Genomic DNA, 27,678 nt, shown 5'->3' with positions numbered 1-27,678 from the left:
GTTTGCACCTGTGTGCACTTGTGATTGCCAGAGTAAGAATTGGTTGGGCCATGGGGTTCGTTCAGAATTGCAAGAGAGAATAAAGGGGTATGCGGCTAGGGTTTTTTGTTTTTAGGGATGATGGAGAGAGAGAGAGAGAGAGAGAGAGAGAGAGAGAGAGAGAGAGAGAGAGCTAATATATATTAGGCATTTTCTCTTTTTTTTAAGTTTTTATTATTATTATTTTTTTTGAGAATCTGTCAAGTTTTTATTAGTTTTATTTACTTATTAATTACAATATATTTTTTTTTAAAAAAAAATATAGGATTATGATATAGTGACGCGCCAAGTGTGCCGGAATACATTTACCCAGTCACGCCTCGCGCGTCACTATAGGCCAATATTTTTGAAATTAAAAAAAAAATTTATTCTTTAGTGACACTCCATATTTTTAGTGACACACATTACAAGAGGCTAACACCAAATGTTTAGAGTCTCATTGTGCATGTCACTAAAAATTACTCCTAACTATTTAGTGACCCACTTTTTTATGTGTGTCACTAAATAGTGTCACTAAAAGGTCAAATTGTAGTAGTGCTTCCTATTCTTATGAAGGAGATCAAATATCCTCTTTCCCACTGTATTTTTTCACTTACTGACAATTTCTCTTTGCTTTCGCATTCTATCCATCAACCAGTATCGTACATACTCTAACAGATTTATTATTGCATTATCTCTTCAATCCAGAATGGTTGAATTGAAACTCTCACAAAGATTATTCAGCAACATATCACACTTAGTGGAAGTCCTAAAGTGGGACTTGGTCCATTCAGATTGTGACTTTTTGGAAAACCAATCAAAAGCTGCTGCATTAGTCTCCTTCAATTTATTCATTTTCCTTTTGAATTCTTCCACTGTAGTAGCTCTAGCACAAGCCCATAATTGTTGCTTCAACAACCATCCAAGAAACTCCTTCTTGAAGTTGGCATAAAGATGCCTAACACAAAATCGTATTTCAGAACCTTCATAAATTGTTCCTAAAGCCCTTTCCAACCCCTTTTGTCTGCCTGAAATAAAAATGAAGAATCCTATGTCTTGTACATCTAGGTCCTCTTTCAGTAGTTGCGCAAACCAAGTCCAACTATTAGTGTTTTCCTTTTCAACTACAGCATATGCAAGAGGAAACATGTTGTTGTTTCCATTAATACCAATGGCTGCAAGCAACATACCCCTACAATATCCTTTCAAAAAGCACCCATCTAACCTGATGATGGGCTTGTGGAACTTGAAACCAGATTTACATGCTGCAAGGCATATGTAAACCCTTTCGAAAAACCTTATATCATTCACTAAACTTGTTATGATGAAAGCTACGCTACCAGGATTAAATTTTACTAATTGTGCACAATAATCATGCAGAATAACATATTGATCTTTAACCGTTCCATGTATCTTGGCCATAGCTTTGTTCTTAGCTCGATAAAAAGTCCAGGAGTTGAGTTTAGAGTACTTACCCTCAAGATTTGCTTTCTTGAAATCACCAAATGACATGGCTAGATTTGCTCTGAACTTCTCCAAGAACTCTTTTGTAATCCAATCAGCATCTACTAGCCTTTTCTCCCATAAAATTCCACAGCTGTGTTCTTCCTCAAATTTGTTGATTCGCATTGTAGTGTAATCATCTCTCATCCTCCGAGCATACATTAACCATTTATAGCCTTCTCCTTTGCATACAACTCTAATTCTCAACCTATCATTATTAATATATTTGTACTGCCTGTCAATGCTGATGAAATGCTCATTTAATGCTTCACTCAATTGCTCAACAGTAGGGAATTCCCTTCCCAATTCAAACTTGATATTTTTAGGCTTGAAGTGTGGATCAAATTCAATGTGTTTCTTTTTAAGCACTGGTCCATCTTCTTCATCACTAACCAAGTTGTCCAAATCATCATCCTCTTCATATCCTCCACCATCATCATCATCTTGGTAAGCTTGATTGCATAAATAATTGAGTGACCCCTACCACTGGCTAGGGTCAGTTATTCATTTTTCAGCTAATTGTGGATCTTGAGTTTCTGGAGCATATTCCTCTTCCACAAAATCTGGATCTTCTACTGATTGGTTTTTTTTCCTCCCAATTGGTGTTTTGGATGGTGTTTCTCTTAGTCTCTTTTTGGTTAGGGGTGGTCTTTGGGACACACTTTGAGATCTGGTTTATGGTGGTGTTTTGGATGGTGTTTCCCTTACTCTTTTCCTAGTTTGGGGTGGTGTTCGAGATACACTTCTAGATCAAGTGCAGGGTGGTGACTGTTTTGAGGTGTTGTAGAAGGTGTTTCAGATTTGGTTTGTGGTGTTTTGAAACATCCTTCCCCTTTCCTGGTTTAGAGTGTTGTTTGAGATCTGTTTTGGGGTGATTTGTTGAGATCTGGCTGGCCTTTGTTTTTTCTTGTTTGGGTGGTGTTTTAGATGGAGTTTTAGACCTGGTTTGGGGTGATTGGAATAGTTCTGTCTGGGAACTTTTTTTCTTGGTTTGGGGTGGTGTTTTGGTTGTTATTTGGGACGTGGTTTTGGGTGATGGACAGGGATTTAACTGGCCAGTTGTTTTCTTCGGCTGGGGTGGTGTTTTGGATGTTGTTTGAAAACTGGTTTTGGGTGATGGACATGGATTTAAGTGGCCTATTTTTTCTTGGTTTGGGGTGGTGTTTTGGATGTTCTTTGACACCTGGTTTTGGGTGATGGGCAGGGATTTAATTGGCTAGTTTTGCCTTGTGTTTGGGATCCGGTTTGTGCTGATGTTTTGCTACTTTGGGCTTTCTCTGGTTTAGATGGTGTTTGAAAGCTATTTTGGGCATTTGGTTGGGTATTGTGCTCTGATATTGGCCTTGCTTGAAGTGGCATGGGCTATATGGGTATGTTAGGGTGTAAATGGGCCTCACTTGAATTGGTATGGGCCTCATCTATTGGGCCTTCATCTACAGCTTCACCTCCATAAATTTCTCCAATTTCATCCAATGTCTCAATAATTTGGACACTAGAATCACTATCATCATCACTTCCTCCACCAACATCTTCCATGTCAAATTATGGCATGTACATAACAAACTCATCATACCAATAAGTAGATCAACAATTTACCAAGCAAATTTTAGAACTTATTAATTCCTTCTGACTCCACTATAAATTTAGAATTGCACTCTTAATTATATAGAACGCTTTATATGTTCCAAGACATTGATACGCTATTAAGTATCTATTGTTATAATCCAAATAATCAAAGATCATTTATAGATGACTTACATCGAGTAGGGACAAATTTACCGTTCTACCCTTCAATGTATTTTTTTCCTTAAAATACTTAACTTCTTATAAATGATATTTCAGTAAACTAATATAATTACTGAAATAAGAGCTCTTCTATTTATTTTTATTAGGCCAATTGCACTACCATATTCCCAAGATGTAAATATTAGGCTGATCCAATTAGTCAACTTTAACGAACAACTCTAAGAACACAAATAATGCAGTTGAGATCGAACCTAACCATCTCAGGATTAAGATCTATTGATCTAAGATCAACTAAGTGATATTGACTTAGAAAGATACAACGGTAAGTTTACGATATCTTATCCAAGTTCAATATCGGTCTAGTCCGATGTATAATCCATACATCCGATACTAGCATACTTTACCAATACCCTAAAAATGACAAACACTTATCCAAGGTGTAAGTAAACTTTATCGTTGATTATCAAGTCAGTGTAAATCCAGTGTACTGATGAATCATGGGACTTAAACTTCAAAATATATAATCACAATTACCTTTCACTGTGATGACATCACTGTAATTGTGAATGACAATATATTCTGGATTTATTAAAAATTGTATATTAAACTATAACCATGAAAATCACATGTAAACTTAAATGACTTCTAATCTTCTATTGATAACAAATAAGATTGTATTAAAATGCGTTTTATTTAGAGCATAAAATTCCAGTAGTTATATGTTTTGTTTGGTTACTAAAAATTGTAAATTCATGTTAGTTCATGTTAATGTCATTTCATAATTTGTCTTTACAATTTGTCAAATGTTCTGCTAATCGAGTTGTGCATGTTGTTGCCAAAGATTCTCAATTATGGGTGTGTTTTTATAGAGTCTTTTGTTTCGCCTGTGCTGCTTTCTTGTATCTTGAACGATTGCTTTGTTTAGTGAAAATCTTTGTTTCCAAAAAAAAAATCCGATCAAAGATTATTATTTTAATATTATTTAGCTTGTGAGCTTTCTTCGACGGGTTGTGTGACTATCGAAGACTCAATGATCTTTCTAAGATTTTGTGCTTCCAATTAGGGGTGGTGGTGTTAGATCCGAGGTGGGTGGTGTGGATTCCTACAAGGTTCACGATGGTGTAGCTTTGTTTGGATACGAAATGAGCTCTTGTATTAGGTCTTCTCGGGTTGGGGCTATGTTGTGAGGGTTCACAAAGAAGTGGTCCATCAATGCAGCAGTGTTTCAAGATTGAAAGGGTAGCCAACATTTGAGATTTAGGCCATATAGATTTGTTTGTTTTGTTTTGTTTTGTCTTGTTTTTGTTTTTGTTTTTTTAATTTTGTTGTTTCTTTATTTTTTAATGTTTTCAATAAGTGTCACATTGCTATGAGTTTAGTTAGCACACCTCTTTGTGTGGAGTGTATCTTGTTTGTCTTTGATAGTATGGTGTTAGTTTTTTTATTACAATTAATTCATGTCAATAATTTAGTGGCCAATTCACGTGACAAAAGTTGAACCCAAAAAACTTTTATACTACAAGACTGCAACTACGTCTATTGAACTAGGGTTGTACATCGATCGGTTATATATTTTCTAACCCAATCTAAAGTTCTGGTTGCTAAAATTTAAGTGCAACTCGCCCAATTTAAAAAAAAAAATAGAAAAATTGTAAACCGACCAACGGTTTGGGCGGTTTGGTCGGGTTAACCCGCCCAAACCGGCCAAACTTTTTTTTTTTTGATTTCAAAGTCAATAAAAATTAAAAAGATAAATTAAAAATATCAAATTCCACCAAAACACAGCACAATATATATGACTTTGAAACTAACAATTAAGTATATAATTTTATATTATTATATATTTAATCATTTATATTATATATAATAACAGCTAAAAAGTAAAAAAAAAAAAAAAAGCCAAAGTCGGATTGGTCGGGTTATTCGGTTTAATTGGGCGGGTTACACATATTTTCAACCCGCTCAATAAACAGATTGGACGGGTTGTAATTTTTTCGAGTTATTTCAGTTTGTAATTTTTATCAGTTTTTTTAGTTCAATTTGGGCGGTTTACAATTTTTTTTTTTACAACCGTATATTGAACCGTTAAAAATCCTAAATGTATGATGTTTGGGCCTTTGAATATTTGAGATTTAACCTTCTCGTCAAAACGAAATTGTTCTCATTTTCTTAAATAAATAAATATAATCAAATCCATCTAAAAAATAATCATTAAAATGTGTAGTGTGGGTGGGTTTATTCATTTATTTGGCTTTGCAAGGAAATCGTTTACTTTTTATTAATAATGACTAAATTCAAATTCCCTCAACGTGTCGTTGTAGTATAGTGGTAAGTATTCCCGCCTGTCACGCGGGTGACCCGGGTTCGATCCCCGGCAACGGCGCTTTTGATTTTAAATTTTTTTCTCTAATAGTTAATTTTTTTTTTGAAAGAACTCTAATAGTTAATTAATCTAATACTAATCAAGTTAACAATAACCAAATAGTCGTTGTAGTATAGTGGTAAGTATTCCCGCCTGTCACGCGGGTGACCCGGGTTCGATCCCCGGCAACGGCGATTTTAGTTTTAATTTTTTAAAAAATTATTGCCAGCAATCCGGCTTCATTCTGATTTCTGAAAAGGAAAGAACAGTAGTCTAAACCGTTTATAGGTAACGGTGTCGTTACTTTTTCTGTTTAATTTTCGAAAATATTAAAAAAGGTGATTGCTGTTGTAACTGTAGCATCATCTTTCACCTTTATCCAAACTCGAAAAAACCAATACCAAAAAACTCACTTTACTAAAACCCAAACTTACTGATGATCTCAATCCTCCGTCAAATCTCAACGGCCTAATCTCTTTCTCTCTGTCTCTCCAAGATGTCTTCCGGTGGTGGTACGAGCGTCCACATCACGGCCCTAGACGGCATCGTTAACGTGAACTCTCTCTTCACCTTAGCCGTCTTTATCGGCCTTGCCTGGAACCCAAAGGACCCGTCTAACTCCCTCATCGACGACCCTACCTGCAACCCAGGTCCCTCTGTCGCCGAGGACCTCATCGCCTTCCATGTCTACTCCTTTAGCTCATTCCTCTTCTCCAGCCTCATCGCTGTCGGACTCAAACAAGGGATCCGGATTTGCCGGAGCCCCGCCTACCATCCCGTTGGGATCCTCTGCCGGATCAACAGGTCTATTCTCCGGGTCGGAATGCTCATCTCTGGTATCGGTTCAGTCTGCGGCTGCGGATTCCTCATGTTGGCTCTCATCAATGTGGTCCAGATCAAGCTCGGTACCCTGGGTTGTGGCAGTTCTCACACCTACGCTGCTGTAGTCCCGCTCGTGATCTTCGTCCCGGCCGCGCTTCTGATCTATATCTCCATTGTTCTGTACGCTTTCTTCAGTCGCTAGGGTTTGACTTTTCTAAATTTTGTAATATTTAAAGTTTTATTTATTATTTTGGCCTTTAAATCTCTTAGTGGAAATTACACTGTAGCCTTACATATATCAAGTTAATCATAATTGATTACTATTTAAATCTCTATTTTATTGGGGTTTTACTTTGTAGTTGTATAGTTGTCCTTTGAGTTTGCATTTGGTTGTTCAAATTGGTTTTGAGGAAATTAATTTAATAAGAAAATATTGGCAAAAGTATTATGCTCTGTTAATGACTAATGATAGAAGAACACCTCTACTGTTATAGAGATCAATAAAATGTGAATGATTGATTTAATTAAATTGACAGAAGAAGCTGTTAAAATGGCTATGAGAGCTTTCTATGGGTCATTAATAATATCTAAATTGAATCTTAGTTCTGGGTAACCCTTAAAATTCTTGGCTAGTTACTTATTGAATTAGACCATTTTGCTTGTGATTACAGAACAATTATTACTTACATTTAATACTGTCTCTAAGCAAGATCTTTGATAATCCATTTTCTCCTATTTGGTTTAACAAAATATGAAGTCTTTATTTAATGGAAAGAAAAGGAAAAATATCTAACCTGATCTATTTTTATGTCTACCATTTACGGCATCATTAGATTATTGATAGCTAGTGAACAAGAATAGCTGACTCAGATTCTATTTGATTGAGTGTGTAGACTGTAGACTAATGTAATGTGGTGGAGCAGGGAAGGAAATTGAGATAGTGGTTTTGTTTGAGGAATTACAAGTGAATGGTCGGTTATCTATAATTTGGCTTTTCTGAATCTAAATTTTGCTAGATTAATGCAATAGTTTGTAATTTATTTACTCTATAATAATATTTTATCAAGGGTCGACGATAAAATAAGTGGTGTTTCTGGAAGAACAATACTCAAGTAGCCGAAATTGGCTAGTGCTTTGTTGTCAGCTTCTCATTTAAAATCATTTTCTCAGGAACGCTATGTAATTAAATATGCAGTTTAACTTATCCATAGTGGCCAGACAAAAACCACTTGAGAAGAGAGTAGGTTGAGCAACAAAATACATTTTCTTTCCTTTTAATCCTTAGTGCCATCTCCACCATATTTGAAAGTGGGAATTAACTTTAATGTCATTTGATCAACAATATGAGCCACTTTATTTGCTATAAAAACATGAAATCTGTCGATGGTTTTATTCATTGCAGTAGCTGAAAATGGAGGCCTCAACCAAATGCATTTGCTTTCTAGCTTTTCTTGTAATTTTAGGGATCAATGAGCTGAGTTTGCAGGTTCATGGGGCTGGTGAGTGTGGGAAACGTACTTCCCCTGACAACGAGGCTTTCAAGCTAGCACCATGTGCATATGCAGCGCAAGATGAGAACGCTTCAGTTTCCAGCCGATGCTGTGCTCAGGTGAAAAAGCTTGGCCAGAACCCGGCCTGCCTCTGCGCTGTCATGCTTTCCAACACTGCAAGAAGTTCCGGGGTGAAGCCAGAAGTGGCTGTGACCATTCCCAAGCGATGCAACATTGATAGCCGCCCTGTTGGTTACAAGTGTGGAGGTTTGTACTAGTTTGTTCTTACATTATCTTTATAAAATCTTTGTATTACATTTTCTTTATCTCCTTAATAGTTTGGTAACACAATTATTTATTCTGTTTTTGCAGAGTACACTTTGCCTTGAAGACATTTCACCCTACGCTTGTTTTGAGTGGTTGTTGGCAGTTTGTTAGTAAAAGAAAATTGCTAAAATTTGTGTGTTTTTAGCCAGTTCTAGTTTTTACTTGGGACATCCAAATGCCTAATTATAAATAAATGGGCTGGTGTGTGTTTAACTGTTTCCTTGAATAATAAAACTTCTTTGCTTTCTACTTGTTGCTCACAAAAGGTAGCTTCATGGGGATTTGTGTTTTTGAGATAAAGAAAGAGACAAATATTCAAAATTAAACTATATATAAGGATACTCAAAATTTAGGATTAGGTTATCATCAACAATCAGCAATCAACTATGGTGAACTATGATTAAATCATCTGAATCTGGTGCAATTAAAGTAAAGTAATAAGTACAATTATCATAGTTCACCATAGTTGATTGCTGAAAGTAAAGCAACTCTCTTCTATAAATATGACCTGGTTAAGTAAAGTAATAAGTACAATTATCCAGTTCTGGAAATTCCAAGCATATAGTAACAATTAAAGTAAAGTAATAAGTACAATTATCGTCTCAAAGATTGTTTAAGCGATAAATCTACCAACTACCAAGTGATAAAGAATATGATAGAAGAATGTTATAGTAAATTGGACTTTGTCATTTTATTTCTAAAACAAATAATAAACAAATAAAAAATTGAACTTTTTGGCATGTATAAAATGTTCAAATATATTAGAAGAGCAAAGTACATGAAATCTTTGTATAGATTGAACTGAAGAGAAAATGGTACAAGAGCAGTCTTTATAGAGTGTTGAAATACAAGAGGTAGTTGAAACTAACTAACTGACTGAGTGATAACTAACATAACAGAAAACTAACTATAATAGGCCCCTTTAAGGTGGTGTGTAAAAGTCCTTAACACCCATATTGGATATAATGGTATGGAATTGAGTGAGGAAAAGTGGCTTAGTTAATACATCTGCTAAGTTATTTTGAGAAGTGACATGATTCATTTGAAGTGTACTATTTGTTATCTTCTCTCGAACTGTGTGGCAATCAATTTTTACATGCTTTGTCCGTTCATGGTATACTGGGTTTTCAGCAATGTGAATGGCCGCACTATTGTCACAATATAAAATTGAGGGAAGTTTAATGGATACACCAAAGTCTTTGAATATTCATGTGAGCCAAGTGAGTTCATAAGTGGCATGGGCCATTGATCTGTACTCGACTTTAGCAGAGGACCTAGAGATAGTTTGTTGTTTCTTAGATTTCCAAGACAAAAGAGAGTGCCCAAAAAAAATACAGTACCTTGAAATTGATCTCCTCGAATCTGGGCAGGCCCCCTAAACAGCATCAGTAAAGGCATGAAGGTTGAGGGGATCTGGTGTTGCAGTATGGTAGAATAATCCTTGCCCTGGGGAGGTTTAGAGGTAGTTGACAACTCTGAATGCAGCTTGTAAATGAGGTTGTCAAGGTGCCTGAAGATATTGACTTAATTTGTTGACAACATAACTAATGTTAGGCCGAGTAATTGTGAGGTATATGAGCTTGTCTATAAGACTTATGTATTGCTTGAGATTTGGGAGAAGGTCACCTGATTTACTACTTAACTTAAGATTTGGCTCCATTAGTGTGGAAGCAGGCTTCGAGCCAAGGTGACTTGTATCTTGAAGTAGTTGCATGGTGAATGGTCTTTGGGAGACTGAAGTTCCCTTGTTGCAGCGCGCAACTTCAAGTCCCAAGAAGAACCGCATGCTTCCAAGATCTTTGAGCTTAAATGTAGAGTCAAGAGTAGCAATAAATTGGTTGAGGACATTTATATTGTTGGTAGCTACAATAATATCATCAACATATATGAGTAAAGAAAGAAAGGAGTCGTGACCAATGGGTTTTATTTTTTATTTTTTATTTTTAAATAATTTTGTAATATAAGATTAATTTATATTTATATTTAAAATATAATTATAAAAAAAGTAAATACCATTTTAGACCCTGTGTTTTGCAAAAGTTACAGATTGGACCCTGTGTTTTGTTAAATGACAAAATGGACCCTGTATTTTTTAAAATAGTAAAAATAGGAGGGCTCAACCTAAGGGTGGCCCCAATGCTCAGACAACACATCTGTGGAGAACTCAACCCGACGTTGGTCCTAGTACGCGGACAACACGTTCGAGGAGAACTCAGCGTGGGAATGGTCAGAACCCCGGGGCGAGGGATGAAGAGCTCAATCGTTGAGGTGCCCAATCTGTGGGAGAAAGAACTTATGAAACGGAAAGCTACCGCCTGAGATGCCGTCTGAAAGAGCCAGAACGTCGAAACGTTGAGTTAGAACATGAGGCAGCCTCGTCCAGGGCAGCGCAGGGGACGAACGCTCAAAATCAACTTGAACCTGGAGTGAGAAGACCAAGAGGCAGACCTCGTGGCTCACGAACCAGGAGACAGGAAAAGGTCCGGGGAAAATGACACACCCCCTGAGAATCAGGATGAACAGCCAGAAGGGAGACAATCGAAAACTGATGAACGAGAAATCCCTCATGAAAATGAGGAGGATCTTGGAACTCAATCGGGAGAACGGAGATTACCTGCTAGAAATTACCAACGTTCGTCCCAAACCCATAGAGAAAGGACTCGTACGTGCCCTGATGGGAGAAATAAGACAAACCGCTCTCGGGAGGAAAAAATAGAGTGTGAAGAAGCAAGTGTAACTTCAAGGCGATCCAGAACCCATAGTCGATCAACTCGAAGAGGAGAAAGCACTCGACGAGCTAATGATTGAGAAAGTATATGGGAACCAGTAAATCAGCGAGCCACTCAAAGACAAAGTCTATGAGTAGGACGCGATCTATGAGTAAGATGAGATCTGCTAGTAATTACTCCCAACTAGATCTGCGAGAGAACTTGAATCGAAAGAAACCTTACCTTCGCCAATAGATTGGTCCAAAGTATGAGGATCCAATCCAATTGCGGATAAACGAGCTGGAGGACAAGTTCAGGAGATATCAAGTGGGGGAATTAGGGAAATTATCTAGATACGACTCTGACGAGGACCATGAGCCGTATCACCCAGATATTATGAATACCCCTTTTCCTTTGGGATATAAAAACCTGCATGTCTCATCCTATGACAGAACTATTGGGTTTTGTGCCCTAAATAAAACTCATTTCAATATAATCAGATTTACTTATTAATAAAGATCAGAAATAACATTTTATGTTGCATGGTTCACATCATTTATTTCATGATTATATATATAATGTATTAATTCTATTAAGTCCAGAACATATGAATTTGTTACTGATTATAGTGTTGTCAGCACAGTAGAATATAATCTTAATTATATGTTCGAAAGTTTATTCCCTGATTTGTCAGAACATTGGATTTAGACTGACATGGTATAATCAACGATACGTATTCTTACACCTTGGAAAAGTGTTATGTCTTTTCCAGGACATTGGCAAAGTTTACCAGTATCGGATGTATGGAGTATACATTGGTAGGGACCGATATTGAACTTTGATTAAATATATTAAAGTTTACCGTAATATCTATTCAATTAAATATCACCTGTTGATCCTAGATCAAATGATCTTAATCCTGATATAATTAGGTTCGATCTCAAGAGTACTATACATGTTCTTTGATTTGTTAGTTAAGCCTACTTTTGGGTCAGGGTGATACGTACATTTTGGGAACATGATAGTATAATTGAGTGGGAGCGCTACCATAAATATGGAGTCTATAACTTCTATAGGAATTTAGAAGTGAAACAATGATATCCTTCGAGCTTGGCTAAACAGAGATAAATGGTGGAGATCTCATTTCACTTTGCTGAAATATCATTTATACGGAGCTAAGTGTTTTAAGGATAAAATACATTGAAGGTGTAACAGTAACTTAGTGCCTTTTCAATGTAGATCATCTATTAGAGGGTCATTGATCACATTAGGGTTATAACAATGGATAACTAATGATGTGTCTATATCATGGAACATATAGAGCATTCTATATGACTGAGAGTGCAATTCCAAGTTCTAAGTGTGGATTCAATAAGGAATTAATAAGTTAGGGAATTTACTTGGTAAATTCGGTTCGACTTAGTGGAAGCTCGGTTATATAGACCCATGGTACCCATACTAGTTGAGACCATACTGCTTGTATAACTCAGTTAATTGATTTTGATTAATCAATTATAATTCTAAAGTTAGACTATGTCTACTTTATGAATTTTCACTAAGCAAGGGCAAAATTGTAAAGAAAAGAGATTCTAGGTTTATTTAATAATTAAGATACTTTATATGTCTAAATTAATAAATATATTAAATGGCAATATTATTTAATAATTACTTTTAAGTTATTAAATAATTAGAATTGGCATTTAAATGGTTAAATTGGAAAATTGGCATTTTTGAGAAAATGGGAATGAAAAATAACAAAATGGGAAAGTTGCAAAGTGAGGCCCAATTTCCTTAAATGGCCGCCCACTATGCAAAGCCCTTTACCATTTTATTTTTCCATTATTTTAATGCCATACAATTCTAACCTAAACCTAGAGGGCATTCTATAAATAGAAAGTAATGGCTTCAGGAAACAACACATAATTACATCTCATTCTTTTCAGAGAGAATTCCTGGGCCGCCACTTTCCTCTCTCTTTTCTTCTCTTTAAAATTTCAAAAATTCCTTGAGTGATAGAATAGTGCCCACACACATCAAGTGGTACTTCAATCATAGTATGTAAGATTGTGGAAAATCAGCATCAAAGAAGGAGAGAAAGAGATCCATATTCAGATCTTGATAATGCTCTGCTACAGAAAGGAATCAAGGGCTAGAGATCTGAATGGAAGGAGTCATTATATTCCGCTGCACCCAATGTAAGGTTTTCTTAAACTTTTATGTGTTTATTTCATTGTTTTAGAATTCATATTAGGATGTTAATCAAACATACTTGGTAGTAAATCTAGATCCTGGTAAAATATTTCCAACAGGAACCACATATCCGGTCTCGCATTTGAATAATTTTAACACGATAATGCGAGCGAGTAATGTGACGAACAATTTATGCTGAATTTTGTTCGCCACCTCGCTTGTTAGAGCTGCGAGTAGCTGGTTTAACAAGTTTACTTGTCATTCAATAATTCTTGGGAGCAGCTGTCCAGGGATTTTAAGAAGCAATTTCAGGCCGCTAGGGATAGGCGACCCGAAGTGGCCTCGCTAACCAATATGAAGCAGAAGCCTGGCGAAACACTTAAGGCATACTTAGTCATTTTATCACGGCTGCCGCTAGGGCTAAAAATTTGGATGACAGCACGCAACTTACAGCTTTTCAGGCGGGAATCTCCACTGATCCATTAACCACAGGGGCGAGTTGTGGGATGATTTACAAGGATGTCTGGTAAGAAGCATCATTGAGTTCAACAAGAGGGCTTAGGTGTTTGTTCGGAAGGAAGAAGCCCGAAAGGAAATGAACTTATTAAAACAAGCTTGGTAGGTAAACCCAGCAATGTTTTAATAGGAACTGCTTCCACGAGAATTGATAACTCGGGGGCTTCTGGTCCGAAAAGAAAAGAAAGAATTAAGGAACCGTCGAAGGATAGAAAGAAACAAAAGAAGCATGACAAATACGTGCTAGCGTATACTATTTATACCGAGCTTAATGAAACTCGAAAGAATATTTACCTCGCACATGAGCAGAAGGTAGCCTTCGGCAAACCCGACCCTATGAGGAATTCAAGGATCAAGAGAGTGTTAATAGACAATGGGAGCTCGGTAAATATCCTTTATAAGGAGACCCTAAAGAAAATGGGGCTCGAAAAGGCCAAATTAAGGCCTTGCATGGTGAACCTTTGTGGATTCACCGGAGACAGTATTGCCAGCCTTGGCATAATCAAGCTCGCATTAACATTAGGCGAGGCGCTTTTATCTGCTACGGTTATGCAAGACTTCTTAGTCGTTGACCTACCCTCGGCTTACAACATATTGTTCGGTCGTCCAACACTGATCGGACTAGGGGCAGTCAATTTGATCAAGCACCTATCCTTGAAATTCCAAATGCTAGATGGCGTGGGAGTGGTGCGTGGCGACTAGATGCTGGCTCGCGATTGCTATCGCATAGAGTTACAGCATAGAAAGGCCGGTCATCAGTTGATGACGATCTTGGAAGGAAAAAACGAGAAGAAAGACGAAGATCTTGATCCCCGAGTTCAAGATGAAAGAAACCTGCTAAAACCAATCGAAGAATTGAAAAAGGTTATTCTCGACCTAGTGTTAGGTTATTTTTAGTATTAATTTTAGATTAAGTTTAGTATATTTTTAATTGAGTTTTAATTGTGTTTGGAGCATTTTTACACTTGTTATCTTTTATTTTTGTAGATTTAAAATAAAATAAGATTATAAAAATATTAGAGGAAAAAGATGGATAAAAAAGATAAAAATTTCTCACAAAAAAATGATATTTAAAATAGAGAAAATTGTGCAAGAAAATAAAGCTGAAACTTCAAGTCTGAATTCGACTATCTTCTGGTTATATTTTGGAAAAAAATCAAAACATAAAAGTTCTAGATCTCTCTTTTATATTTCCAAAACATTTTGAATCGTCCGATTCCGAGTATTATCGAGAGAGTTATGACCACAATACTATCAGTCGACGCAACAGAAAAATCATCGTCGAAACGTGAAATTCCAACACGGGCCGTGGCATGATAAAGCTGGGCCGCGACCCGCCCCCCTAAACAGCACAAAAAATCATATTTTTGTCTCATGTGAATTTTGGTGATTTCCTAATTCGAATAGGCATTTAACATGTGCGTTTTCTATCTTTTTAGTTCATGAAAGCCTATATAAAGGGTGAACTGGAGTTGATTTTAAGGAAGCAATTTCAGAAGGAAATAAACAAAGAATATAGAGTACGAATTTCAGAGATCAACTGCAATATTGGAGGCATTCTTCAGAGGGTTTTTCACATTCTTTTCTTCTCTATTTTCTTCTCTTTTCTTAAAGTTAATATGTGTGATTGTGCTTCCATAAACATGAGTAGCTAACATTTAATTAGTGTCCATTGATCATTGATCATTTTTTGGGCACGACTTGTCTTGCCAACAGATCCATGGGCACTAAAAATTGAACTTATAGGCACTGATTTTTTCGTGTCTATAGCTTTTTTTTTTCTTGTAGCGATCTCTATGAAAAACTAGTACTGAATTCGTGAAGTCTACTATAATTTTTTTTACTTTTAGTCACAATAAAATTTGTGACTAAAAATAAAAAAGTTTTGGTTAATTATAAATTATCATTTCTATATTGTGACTAAAACGTTTGTGATTAAATGTATGTATTAGTTACAAAAATCATAATTTGTTGTAACTAAGTGTATTTTTAATCACAATATTTGTTGTGACTAAAACTAAATAAGTAACAAATGTTATGTTTTAGTCACAAGTAAATTTTTGTTGAGACTAAAACTCACAAAATTTTAAGTTGTCACTAAAATAATTTGTTTTAGTGGTCATAGGATTGTTGGTGATTGGGAACACTTTAAATAGGAATCCATTCATTCCTTCAATTAGAGTTGATTAGCTGTTTTTTTGTGTTATATTCGATGCGTGAGCATGTTGCAAATATTTTCTCTCCTATACGTGGAAAAATTATAATTCAATATACGCGCTTAAGTTTTTTTTCCCTTGAACCCTAATGTGTTTTCACTAGTCAGTACGTAGTCATTATTCTGCATTTAGAAAAGCAAAATATAACTTTGTAAAAGTTAATAGTAATACCATCTATGATTATTACAAAAGTATATATATATAGGCCACGATGTGGTTTGGTAGGTAGTGGATGATTTTGTGTTGTAATTACAAAGTATATATATAGTACCGGTCTTCTCAGGAATGGTTATCTTATTTCTTCGGATATCATGTGGCTTGATAATTAAATACCCCAGTCAATGACTACTACTTCGAGCATGCTATTGATTATATTCGAATTTCTCTCTTTATTCGAATTATGCCTACGATTTTCGATCGGTATAGTACTAATAATAATAAATTGCTTCATTATTTCTTTAAAAATAATTAGTATTAGTAATAATCCTTTAGCCACAATATAAATTGTGATTAAATATTCTTTTAGTCCTTTTCCACTTGAGTTACTTGCTACAACAAATATTCTATACGGGTGATTCTCCCACATGTTATAGCGTCATAATATTTATGTTAATAACTGCATATTTATTTTGATGGATATTGCAGTAACTTATAAAACAACTCCAACATACATCATTTGATTTCTACAACATTATATATATATATTTAAACTTGTAACATACATTCCGAAAAATTACATGAAAAACTAATAAGGCCAGTATGTTAATCCTAGAAATTAAGAAAGTTTCTCACGCGGGAAAGCGATTCCTCGTCGAGGGAATATTACATCTATTTTGCTGAACAAAACATTTATTAACATATACATATCTATATATGTAAATGTAAGAAAGCTTGGTCAAGAGAACAAAAAGAGTCCTAAACATTTATATATGATATATATATTTATACGCTCCTACAAGCGCTACACAGATCGATATTCGATAATATACTGTATATATATGTATTAGCTCTACGATATGCTGTTCTACGTCCCTATATATATATAGTACTTCATCATCAGTATTATTGTGGCGTCGTACTAATTAGTATTATACGTAGACCATTCCTAGCTGCAAACACAAAGTCATATTCCGATTTAATTAGAAATGATAATCCGGCAAATAATTTTTTAGTGGTACTTATTATTATAATTTTGTTTGTATAATTGTTTGTTACCTAGTTACAGGTGGTGAGTCACGTGTTACCCTTAGGTGTCAGTAATAAAGAGACCCTGAAAAAGAAATTATTAGGAGAAGATAATTAATAATCTTGCTATGGTCGTCGTATAACAAATTATGAAAGAAAAAAAAAAAGAAAGAAGAAAGTATATATTCCTTCTAACATAATTAATCTCATCAAGTATATCTTACCCTGCCACCAATTTCCTCTAGAAACACTATTGGAATTATTTCCATTTGAGTCATCGTCAGATCCATCTTTCTTGTACTGATCATTAAGAAAGCAATCATAACACTATTAATACCAGATTTAATATTATTTTATATATACCCTATGTAATAATTAAAAAAGGAACAATATATATGATCATAAGAGAATAAGAAATACAAGTGTCTATATTCATATATACTTACGGGATGTTGAGATTCATGAGTAGTGGTCCTAGTATTAGTAGTAGTCTTGGGAGAATAATTTTCTTGACCACCATAGTAGATGGATGAATTGAAATAACAGGGCTCAACTGTTTCATTTTGATAGATGGAACTGGAATCTTTGCTTGTCACGCCACTACTTTCACCTTTTCTACTTTGATGAGCCACATTATCTGAAAAAAAAAATGTCAAATTGTAATATTGGGAAACTAAATTTATATTCATGAATCGGAATATATAACACAATTAATCCAGATTCTGTATATTTTGACCAAAAGAGTCCGTTCATATATAAAAGTATTGCCATTTGAGCTAAATTCATCAATAATATTCATGGAAGTATGAATGGAATGTTTTTTAAAAAGTTAGAAAAAGTGGATTAAATAATATGATAATTCATTTTTAATTATTATTTTATTTTTATATACAAACCTGATCTTTCGTACTTGCTACCTCCACCTTGATTTCCATAATGATCCCGCTTCTTCTCTTTTGCAAGCACCTATTTTTTCAAAGTCAAAAGAAGAGTGTTAGAAAGACGCGATCGAAATGAATTCACATTAATAAAGGCACATAATTCAATATATTATATATATTGTATATATATTCTTCACAATCGAGTATAGTATGATAGACTAAAAACAAATATTGTTTCAAAATATATACAATTAATAACTAATAATTAAACCGAAAAAAAAAATATATGAAAAAAAAAAGAATGGAGAAAGTGAAGCCAAATAATATACTTATAACGGAAATCGAGACTTTGCTTAATTATTATATACTTTATTCATCAATTTAGTAACCCTAATTAATAAGTTGGTTAGTGTTACATGCAGCAGTAAATTAATACAGCTGATCGATTAATAAATATATGCTTATGCACGAGTACATATCATAAAAAGGTTGATCTGTCTACATTTCCAACTTTTAAACATTTACAAACAAATGCCGACAAAAGATATGGTAGTCTAATTTCATTATTAATTTATTTATGCATATAAAATAAATGATAAAAAGGGTGTGAATTACTCACCGTTGATGGAGGTGGGAAAATAGAGCCAAAGTACAAGCCAGATGAGGCAGAAGTTGAAGAAGAAGAGTCTTTGGGCCCAAAAAGATGATCCAATGAAGAGGATCCATGACTACCACTTTGCTTCTTGTTGTTCTCCATAAGTGTTTTTAATTTCTTTCTTTTTTTGGGTGGGTGGAATGGTTAGAAGTAGTTGTATATATATGTGTGTTGTAATGAAGAGTAATAGTATATATAGTAGTACTAGCTATAGCCTAGTGCTTTCTTTGTCAACCAACGAACAAAACGACTCCTATTGATAGAGATATATAAAACTTTTGAACGGCCTGGTTGAAGAGAGACTAGTACCTTGAAGAATCGGATAAGGTGGTTTTTTTTTTTTTTCTTTTTGAGAAGAGAAAATAAAACACAATTAATAAAAAGCAAGATCAGAGCTTGACAGAACGAGCATAAGAAAAGCACGTGAAGATATTAGATGTGGAGTACTGAACTGAACCGGTCTCACCCTATTTATAACCCCAAAATATGGAGTGTGATGGTGAGATGCTGCCCCCCATGTGCCTTCATTCATTTCCCTTGAAAAATAAAAAGAAAAGAAAATCTCTCATTTCCTATCTTCCAATGCCACATGGGTGCACCACTTTCGAACAAGTGGACATGTTGCCAGCCCTAAGCCCCTTATGACACGTGTCACCATCCTAAATCTTTGACCTATGTTTTCGGTGGTCCATTCAATGTATGATCGACACAGTAGTGATAGTGAGTATATATATACATGACCATGTAAAGACTAGTCATTCTTCTCTCTTTTAATTGTCCCCACAACAACAAGATAAACGGATAAGGCCTCAACTTGATCATCGATCACCTTATTTGCTCTAATTTAAAATATTATATATGCGGATATGCCATTGCTCGCCTATCCCAAACAGTTGACCATTCCAATCTCATTTTCACTCTACCTTTTCCTTCTTTCTTTTTTTCATTTCATTATTTTATTTTTCAAAGTAATTCTATGAAATTTCTTTACTTTCAAACAAGTAGTATATATAACTTATTATTATGTTCCCCCAAATCTTTGAACAATCAAAACCGATCGAATATATACATATATATAAATTATTTGATTTGCATATGATCATTTTTCTTTTTCTGGCTTAGAATCAGTATTTTACATGTCCTTGTTATTCAAACGAACATTATTTTATATTAATATGCGTATGTTCTTATACCATACATATTATTATTACATCAGTTTCAGATATGAAATATATTTAAATAAATTGTTAATAAAATCCAATTTATACAATGAAAAAAAAAATAAGAAAGAAAGAAAAGAAGCTTCCAAACTTTTCTTGAGTGCTTCAAGGAAGGAACTATAACTTTACTATCGGATCACCACAATAATTAATTAAAGTTAGCTTAATCTTTAATAAATAGAACCATATGATATGATATAAGAAATATATAATGTTATCGAAAACCAAGTATATCTCTAAAGATGCCAACAATTAAGATCAGCACATATGCTAATGTTGTTAATTAGATATTTAACTCTCTCTCTCTCTCCTCTCTCTATATATATTGGATCTAATAACTATAAAACAATATTTTTCTAATCCTAGGAAAAGAGATTTGCTATTATATATATATATATAATAATAATAATAATAATAAGTGTGTACTTATGGAAGAATTAATTGTGTTCAATTAACAAGCCAAAAATTTGTGATGGGCAAGAACAGTATACGTACCGTTCACACCGCCACACTACTCTCTAAAGTTGATTTAAATAAAAAATAATAAAGTGAAATGATAAGGATATAGATGAAGATTATAGGAGGCTATTGGAATACTATTGCTAATGTATAATCCTATCTCAAATATTATTAATATAGTATATATAAATTCATATATTAAATTGAAATTATATTTCATCACAGTAAACTTAATTAGCACTTAATTAGACCTCATTACTGGACATTAACTTATTCAGCAAGAAGTCCATTTATCTATACAGCATATAAATATATGGGTATAGGATATATATGACTAGGTGTTCAAATTATATTGCAAATGCAAGAGAATTTTCCTTTTACTAACTATGTTATATATATTTATTCATTTATCTATTTTAGATAAAGGTTATATATATGTAAGGATAAGATTAAAAACTTTCAGCCAAGAAAAAGCAACGATTAAAATCTCCCAGACAAAAAAAAGAGATGAAGATAGATAGAATAGTTGAGAGAGGATAGTGTTTTGACATTTTCGAGAGTTCCAAATGAGTTAAACATGTCTGTTTTTGCAGTGCATATATAAATATATATATAATATTTATATAACTATGGTGGCTTGTTATTCTTTTGGTATATGCTCCAAATCTTTATCCTCAACCCTGCCCAAAGGTGAAGTACCTTATAACTAATCTTTTAGAATCAAAATCTTTGTGTCTCATTAGATTGTCGACCAATGATTTCATGATATATACATAATGGTAAAACATAGCTAGCCAACCTCGAAATTCTTGATCCCTCCTCCTTTATTTTCTTTATTCTAATACATTTTATTTATTTTAAGCTTGTAGTACTTAGCAAAAAAACTTATATAGCTTAAACTACACATCAATGTATCTTTCATATATAAATATATAGAGTATTTTTATGGTGGTGACATCATTTTTGTATCTATATAGAAGTAATGTTTATACTTTTTGCTCGTGGAACAATAATTATTACTCAATATTTTTTTTTACAGATGATTCAAACTGATCTTTGAGCCTTCTGACATTACCTAAAAAATTGAATTTAAATATTATGTTCATTTTCTTATTTTCTTGATGACTAGAACAGATACACTTATTTTTTTGCCATTAGTCACTCTTTTGACATATGCATATCAAGTTTAAGAATTTTGTGGAAAAGTAATTTGGGTTATCTATAAATTTAAGTTGATTGGAGTGGTGAATATAGAACTTTCTTACGATGTCTCAAAAATAAGAGTATTTATTTTCAACATCTTTGTCCACGGACTCATGAGTAAGTGGTGCTGCAGTAGTAGGTGGAGTTACTAACTACAATGTTAATATATGTAATAAAGGAAAAGCCATTATAAAAGGTAGTTGTAGAAAGGGGATGAGAGTCGGATAATGGTACCTGAGGGAGGCCATAATTGCAAGATAAAATTCCTTTTGAAAGACCACATTTCGAGCTATATACATTCATCCATCTTTGTTTTCACTAAAATAGCCTTTGTGATTAGATGACTACCCTAGAAAGATATATTATTGAGATTTGAAGTCCATATTGTAAGAATTGTAGAACTTTAAGTGAGAAAAACAACCACACCCACATGGTTTAAGAATGTTTATAGTCAAAGATAGAGTGAAAGAAAGTCTCATAAGGTGACATGTTGTTTAAGACTCTCGTGGGAGGTCCATTAATGGTAGATACAACACAACTAAAGGCATGCCACCAATATGAGAAATTTAATCCAAATTGAGTAAGCAAAGTGATGATAGTTTCAGTAATGTGCCTATGAGAAATTTAATCCAAATTGAGCAAGCAAAGTGAGGATAGTTTCAGCACCACCAAATCCACCTACACAACTACCCACTCACGCTGCACCAACACAACACCAAATCACTCTACATGCCCAATACCGAACCCGCCTACATCATTCCTTCATCACCCAAATCAACATAAACCAGATTAACTTGACCCACCAGATCACCATACACCACCAACACACTACAAGAAATGTTACTTTTACCAGCAATTTGCTAGCAAAAAAGTCAAAATTTTACCAGCGTATATTTGCAATGGGTAAAATCTAACTTTTCCCAGTGCATTAATACGTTGAGAAAAGTCATTTTTGCCACCGCTTTTCATTTTGTTCTTGCAAAAGTTCTAATACCAACGTTGATTTGTCAATCCCTTTTGCCAACACATCAAAAGTAAATTCTATTTTACCAGCGGAATACCAAACTTTTGATAGCACAAAAACGTGCTGCAAAAAGTGACATTTCATGTAGTGACACCACTACTAGACTAATCTGCCCCACTGCTAGGCCACCCTATCCCCAATTAGTATTCTACCATATCTGCTCTCTCTTTACCTATACATGGTGCTTGTTCATTTCTCCCAGCTATTTCCCAGTAATTATATTACGCACATACTGGAAACTGATCCCCACCTTCCATCAATAGGTGATGTTCTATTTGTTGTTCCAATGACATCATATTCTCCAATACTAATAGAGCATTCTTCATTTCTTGTGGAAATACAAATAACTGTTGACATTCTATCCAAAGTTCATCCTATGAGGACAAGATCTTAAAGTGGAATTCGTAAACCAAAGGCATATTTAGCAACCAAACATTCTTTGCCTGAGCCACTTTCGCTCTCTGAATCCAATCTCTCAAAAGGCTCTGCTCTTTAAGATCCTAAATGGCTTGCCTCCAAGCAACAAGAGTTTAATGTTCTAATGAAACAACACATCTGGAATCTTATTTAATTTCATAACAACATGCACGTTATTGGAAATGAATGGGTGCATAGGGTGAAAGTCAAGCCTGATGACTCTTTAAACAAGTTTAAATCCATATTTGTAAAGTCAATCCTTGATGTTTATCAAAACAAGTTTAAATCTATATTTGTGCCTAAGGGGGTATCTTTAAACTCTAGGGATTGCTTATGAGAACACCTTTAGTCCAGTTGTTAAGCCAGCTACAATTCAAATTTTCATTTGATTAATTGTCACTTTCAATTGGACAGTAAGCTAATTGGATGTTAATGCATTCCTTAATGGCTCACTACAATAAATACTTTATATGCAACAACCTTAGGGGTTTTGTTGATGAACAAAAATCTATACATGTGTGTCTTCTTCATAAGGCTGTGTCTAGTTTGAAATAGGCACCAAGGGCTTGGAATGACAAGCTTATACAGACTCTTTACAGCCGGGGTTTGAATTCCTTAAAGTTAGATACTTTATTTTTCATATATGATATGTTGACACTACAATGGTGAACTTATTAGTGTATGCTGATAACATTTCGGTTAATGGCCCTAATTAGGCTCTTATTTTTAAACTCATAACTAACCTGAACAACACATTCTCTCTCAAAGATATGGGACCTATTCACTATTTTTGGGGTGAAAATTTTCAGAGATCAAAGTGGTATGTACTTAAGTTAAGTCATGTATGGAGGGAGGTAAGAGTTATTCCAACCCTAAAAGATCTATTGTTAAGCTGAGTCTGGATGATGTTGAACCTTTAGAAGATGTTATATATAGAAGAACATTCAGAGCCTGACACTTATACGTCCTGATGTAGCTTTTATAATAAATAAATTAGGTCAGTTTATTCATGCTCTTACCTCAATTCACTAGGAATCTTGTAAACGACTGCTAAGGTATCTCAATGGCTCCATGTCAAGCGATTTGTGGCTCAAACCTTATTTAGCTTTGCTTCTGTGGGGATATAGTGATGCTGATTGGGCAAATTTTGTGGATGATAGACGCTCTATTGGTGGATATGTCACGTTTTTAGGTGACAACTTAGTCTCTCGATCTGCCAAAAAGTAACAAATTGTTGCTCAATCAAGCACTAAAAGTAAGTTTCATGCCCTTGCAAATGCTACTGTTGAGATCAAGTAGATTTCTTCTCTGTTGTCCGAGCTTCAAGTTGTGTTTTTCCGATCATCCTCCTATTTTGTAAGTTGACAATTAAAGTGTTGCTGCATTTTTCATGTCAAAAGTAAACACACAAGATTAATCTTTAATTTTCAACATCACATCCTAGACAAACAACTCTCAGTTCATTATGTCCCCGGCCTCCTTGAATCAGATTGTAGATACTTTAGCTAACTCTTTGTCTACTAACTGATTTATTACTTATCTCAAATCAAAACTTTCAAATGGCCTCTTCCCTTTTTCGCTTCAGCGGATGTTAACCAAAGTAACTAAGTTTAGTTATGTTAGTTAACAATTAGTTTAATTGTTGTAATAATTAATTAATTAATTGTTAACTGTTTATTTTGAGTTAAGCGACTAGTATATCTTAAATCTTAAGCTATATAACTAAAATTTTGAAGCTCACATGCATTTAGTTAAGCTTCTTTATAAATTCTTTGTTCTCTTTTTCTCTAGTTTGTAGCTTTTCAATTGTTAACTTCTACAATGTATATAGTAGTTAGAGCAAAGTTCAGAAAAATTCAAAAATTAAAAAAATGTTAAATTAAATAATTAATTGCACATGTAAAAAAAAAGCACTAATATAAAAAACTGTACTATTTAAATTTATTATATATTATAAATTTTACAAAATTATTAAAATTAGTGGAATATATTAATATGTGCCATATTAAGCTGGAAATAATGAAAACAAAAATAAGAAAATTTGGATTCACTCCAAAAATGATTTACATTAAACATATAAATCCTATACAAAATTATATATCTTGTATATGGGTTTATATATAAAAGTACAACTAATTGTGTAATTTATATTGTCGAGTGTATAACTAAAATTTAATATTTGCAAGAAATGTGAAAGATTTTGAATGTATAAAATATATAAAGATGAATAGTATTTTTATTGAAATCAGATCTTTTAAGAAAATGTCTGAATATAAAATTGTGAAGACTTAAACTTAAAACAGACAGTATTATACAAAATAAAAAGTATTAGACTGCATATAAACCCATATACAATTATGAAGATATATAATTTTGTGTAGAATTTATATATTTAATGTAAAGTAAATGTATTTTGGGAGTGAAAATACTTAAAAGCTGTACGTTTAAATTAAAATTTTCTGAAACCGTATGAAAAAGAAAAAAAGAACTTGAAATTTTTATTATCGATTTCTTTTTTTCATTGTTAATTTGGAAAACCTCAGTAGTTCATTACCCGATCGAAAGGGGCATTTCCAAAAGGCCAAATTCCAGAAGGGTCAAGGACTTTCTCTGTGATTAAGTTTATATAAATATATATAAATATAAATATATTTATATATATTCACCACGTTGTCGAGAACTTATTCGCATTGCGATTTCGACACAAATATAATGGCTTTAATTAACAATCGGATTTGATAATATATATCGATGAGGTGAAGTATCGTACGAAGGTTACTTATAAATTCTCACACAGTGAAAAGTATAATATAACTGTGGTCTGATATAATAATATGATGATTTGGTTTTGGAGTGTATATAAAATTTAGTAGCATAGTAGTAGTCCCATTATTATTCCACAAGTCAATTTATTTTGCAAGTTGGGGAAAGAGAGTCAATATATTCTTGTGCTTGAGAATCAAAAGCATATTTGCCATAAATATCGTTTTCACTGATTATGTCTGGCTTAATATGGCACATGTTACTTTATTGTTTGATGTTTTTGACTATTTTCTTAATTAGATTGCATTGCATTGCATGGTTGACAGTTGGATTGTTTAGATAACGTATACATTGCCACTCTTCCACAAAAGCACAAATGCCTATACAATTGTCAATTTTGCTTTTGCTAAATAGATCAATCCTTTTCCCAAACTTTCATGACTTTCACGCTTCTATATATTTTGTTTCTCTCATTTTATTTAAAGGATAACAACTTGTATAAATACAAATATATTTCTTTTATATATTATATAAGTATGTATGGATAGGATATTAGGATATTAGGATATATAAAATAGATGATGTTCGATATGTTATAGCCATATCTGGGCGACTATCTGCAAAAAAACTTTTTATAGATCCATAAGCTTTTGTTTTCTTCTTGAAATATTAATATCACCATTTTATTAGTCTCTCTCTATTCTCAGCTAAGAATACCAAATTTTCTTATTTTGAAATCCTAAATATCTCCACTATATATATTGTGTTGATTCATGTTTAACACCAAAAATCGTGTACTTAAGCAACGTAAAAAAAAAAATTAACCATTTGATTAATTTGTATAGAAAACTCTTCATTTCTTAAGACTTTTGTTCAAAAAAAAATGTTTACTTAAACTATGAAAATTAAATTTAAAGATATATTACAAGTGTTGACTCACCAAAAGATGAGGGTTTAGATTAACGATAATACTAGTTTTATTTTCGATCTTTGAATTACTTATAAAAGTTACTACTTTGTAAGGGATTTCATGATGACTCTAATAGAAAGTGATTGTAGGTTTATAATGGCCCCCCTAAAGAAATGCATTGTTGTTAAGAGTTATGGTAAGTGGAACTACCATCTAAAGTGACATGTGAGACTATGACTGCTAAAAATCTAAAATTCACAAAACATAATTAAAATACTAAAAACGATACCAAATAACATTACCTATATAAGCCCAAAAATAAATAAATAAATAAATATATAAGTATTTTTTTTATAAATTTAATTAAAGCGTTTATATAGGTGATTATAGTTTTAATAAATAAATAACATTACCAAATTAATTTTAGTTTTAATAAAATTTGTGATTAAAAGTAAAATAATTGTGACTAATATATAAATATCCATCATCTTATCTTATGACTAAAAGGTCCGTGTATTAGTCACAAAAATTACAACTTGTTGTAATTAAATATGTTTTTAGTCACTATACTTATTGTGACTAAAACTAAATTAGTAATAATTTAATCTAAATACTATGTTTTAGGTACTTTTTGTTGTGACTAAAATTCATATTTAGTTACAAAAAATTTATGTTATGACTGAAAAATTGTTACTAAAAATATTTGTTTTTTTGTAGTGTGTGATTTGATATCACGACCCCATATTAATTAGTATGGATCATTAATTAAGATGTAAATTTGGATAGTTATGCTTAAAAGTGGATGTTGATTCAATATTGACTCAAAGTTAGATCGATACCCCAATAAATTTATGCCTAATTGTCATTTAAGGTGGTATTTTTTTGTCGGGTTATAAATAGTCATTTGAAATTTTGTATTTTCATGGCGTTCATATAGCAAATAATTTTTTGAACCGACAAAAATATATAAATAATAAGAAAATTTTAAACCAACCAAAAATATTAATTTTGTAGTAATGAAAGTGTTGAATCCTGCCAAAAGATAAGGATTTAGATTAATAAC

At 33.3% G+C, this 27,678-nt stretch overlaps 4 protein-coding genes and 2 non-coding genes across 6 annotated transcripts; 4 read left to right on the top strand and 2 right to left on the bottom strand.

Moving 5' to 3' along the window:
- Positions 1-717: 717 nt before the first annotated feature.
- Positions 718-3,057, bottom strand: LOC133034923 (uncharacterized). Its single transcript, XM_061110477.1, has 2 exons — positions 2,919-3,057; positions 718-1,973 (listed from the first exon to the last, which is right to left on the bottom strand). The coding sequence occupies exons 1-2, from the start codon at positions 3,055-3,057 to the stop codon at positions 718-720; spliced, it is 1,395 nt and encodes a 464-aa protein (XP_060966460.1).
- Positions 3,058-5,578: 2,521 nt separating this feature from the next.
- On the top strand, positions 5,579-5,650 carry TRNAD-GUC (transfer RNA aspartic acid (anticodon GUC)). The gene has a single exon. It is a non-coding gene; the product is annotated as a tRNA-Asp (tRNA).
- Positions 5,651-5,657: 7 nt separating this feature from the next.
- LOC115706499 (uncharacterized) lies at positions 5,658-6,786 on the top strand. The gene has a single exon (XM_030634159.2). The coding sequence runs from the start codon at positions 6,126-6,128 to the stop codon at positions 6,651-6,653; it is 528 nt and encodes a 175-aa protein (XP_030490019.1). The 5' UTR covers positions 5,658-6,125; the 3' UTR covers positions 6,654-6,786.
- Positions 5,752-5,823, top strand: TRNAD-GUC (transfer RNA aspartic acid (anticodon GUC)). The gene has a single exon. It is a non-coding gene; the product is annotated as a tRNA-Asp (tRNA).
- Positions 6,787-7,668: 882 nt separating the features above from the next.
- On the top strand, positions 7,669-8,517 carry LOC115706501 (uncharacterized). The gene is made up of 2 exons (XM_030634161.2): positions 7,669-8,208; positions 8,314-8,517. Exons 1-2 carry the CDS (start codon positions 7,863-7,865, stop codon positions 8,328-8,330), a joined length of 363 nt encoding a protein of 120 aa, XP_030490021.1. The 5' UTR covers positions 7,669-7,862; the 3' UTR covers positions 8,331-8,517.
- Positions 8,518-16,578: 8,061 nt separating this feature from the next.
- LOC115706500 (uncharacterized) lies at positions 16,579-19,074 on the bottom strand. Its single transcript, XM_030634160.2, has 6 exons — positions 18,584-19,074; positions 17,980-18,049; positions 17,530-17,720; positions 17,308-17,383; positions 17,114-17,168; positions 16,579-17,007 (listed from the first exon to the last, which is right to left on the bottom strand). Exons 1-5 carry the CDS (start codon positions 18,719-18,721, stop codon positions 17,152-17,154), a joined length of 492 nt encoding a protein of 163 aa, XP_030490020.2. The 5' UTR covers positions 18,722-19,074; the 3' UTR covers positions 16,579-17,007; positions 17,114-17,151.
- Positions 19,075-27,678: the final 8,604 nt, after the last annotated feature.

This window comes from Cannabis sativa, chromosome 1, assembly GCF_029168945.1.
Source record: "Cannabis sativa cultivar Pink pepper isolate KNU-18-1 chromosome 1, ASM2916894v1, whole genome shotgun sequence".
Taxonomy (NCBI): Eukaryota; Viridiplantae; Streptophyta; class Magnoliopsida; order Rosales; family Cannabaceae; genus Cannabis; species Cannabis sativa.
This window is presented reverse-complemented; position numbering and strand designations above follow the sequence as displayed.

Excerpts from the sequence above, each read along its gene's own strand:
- LOC133034923 (XM_061110477.1), bottom strand. The coding sequence starts at position 3,057 with ATGGAAGATGTTGGTGGAGGAAGTGATGATGATAGTGATTCTAGTGTC. Across the intron at positions 1,974-2,918 it reads TGAGGCCCATACCAATTCAA|CTTACCAAGATGATGATGAT; the intron begins GTGAGGCCCATT and ends TATGCAATCAAG.
- LOC115706499 (XM_030634159.2), top strand. The coding sequence starts at position 6,126 with ATGTCTTCCGGTGGTGGTACGAGCGTCCACATCACGGCCCTAGACGGC.
- LOC115706501 (XM_030634161.2), top strand. The coding sequence starts at position 7,863 with ATGGAGGCCTCAACCAAATGCATTTGCTTTCTAGCTTTTCTTGTAATT.
- LOC115706500 (XM_030634160.2), bottom strand. The coding sequence starts at position 18,721 with ATGGAGAACAACAAGAAGCAAAGTGGTAGTCATGGATCCTCTTCATTG. Across the intron at positions 18,050-18,583 it reads TTTTCCCACCTCCATCAACG|GTGCTTGCAAAAGAGAAGAA; the intron begins GTGAGTAATTCA and ends TTGAAAAAATAG. Across the intron at positions 17,721-17,979 it reads TAGCAAGTACGAAAGATCAG|ATAATGTGGCTCATCAAAGT; the intron begins GTTTGTATATAA and ends TTTTTTTTTCAG.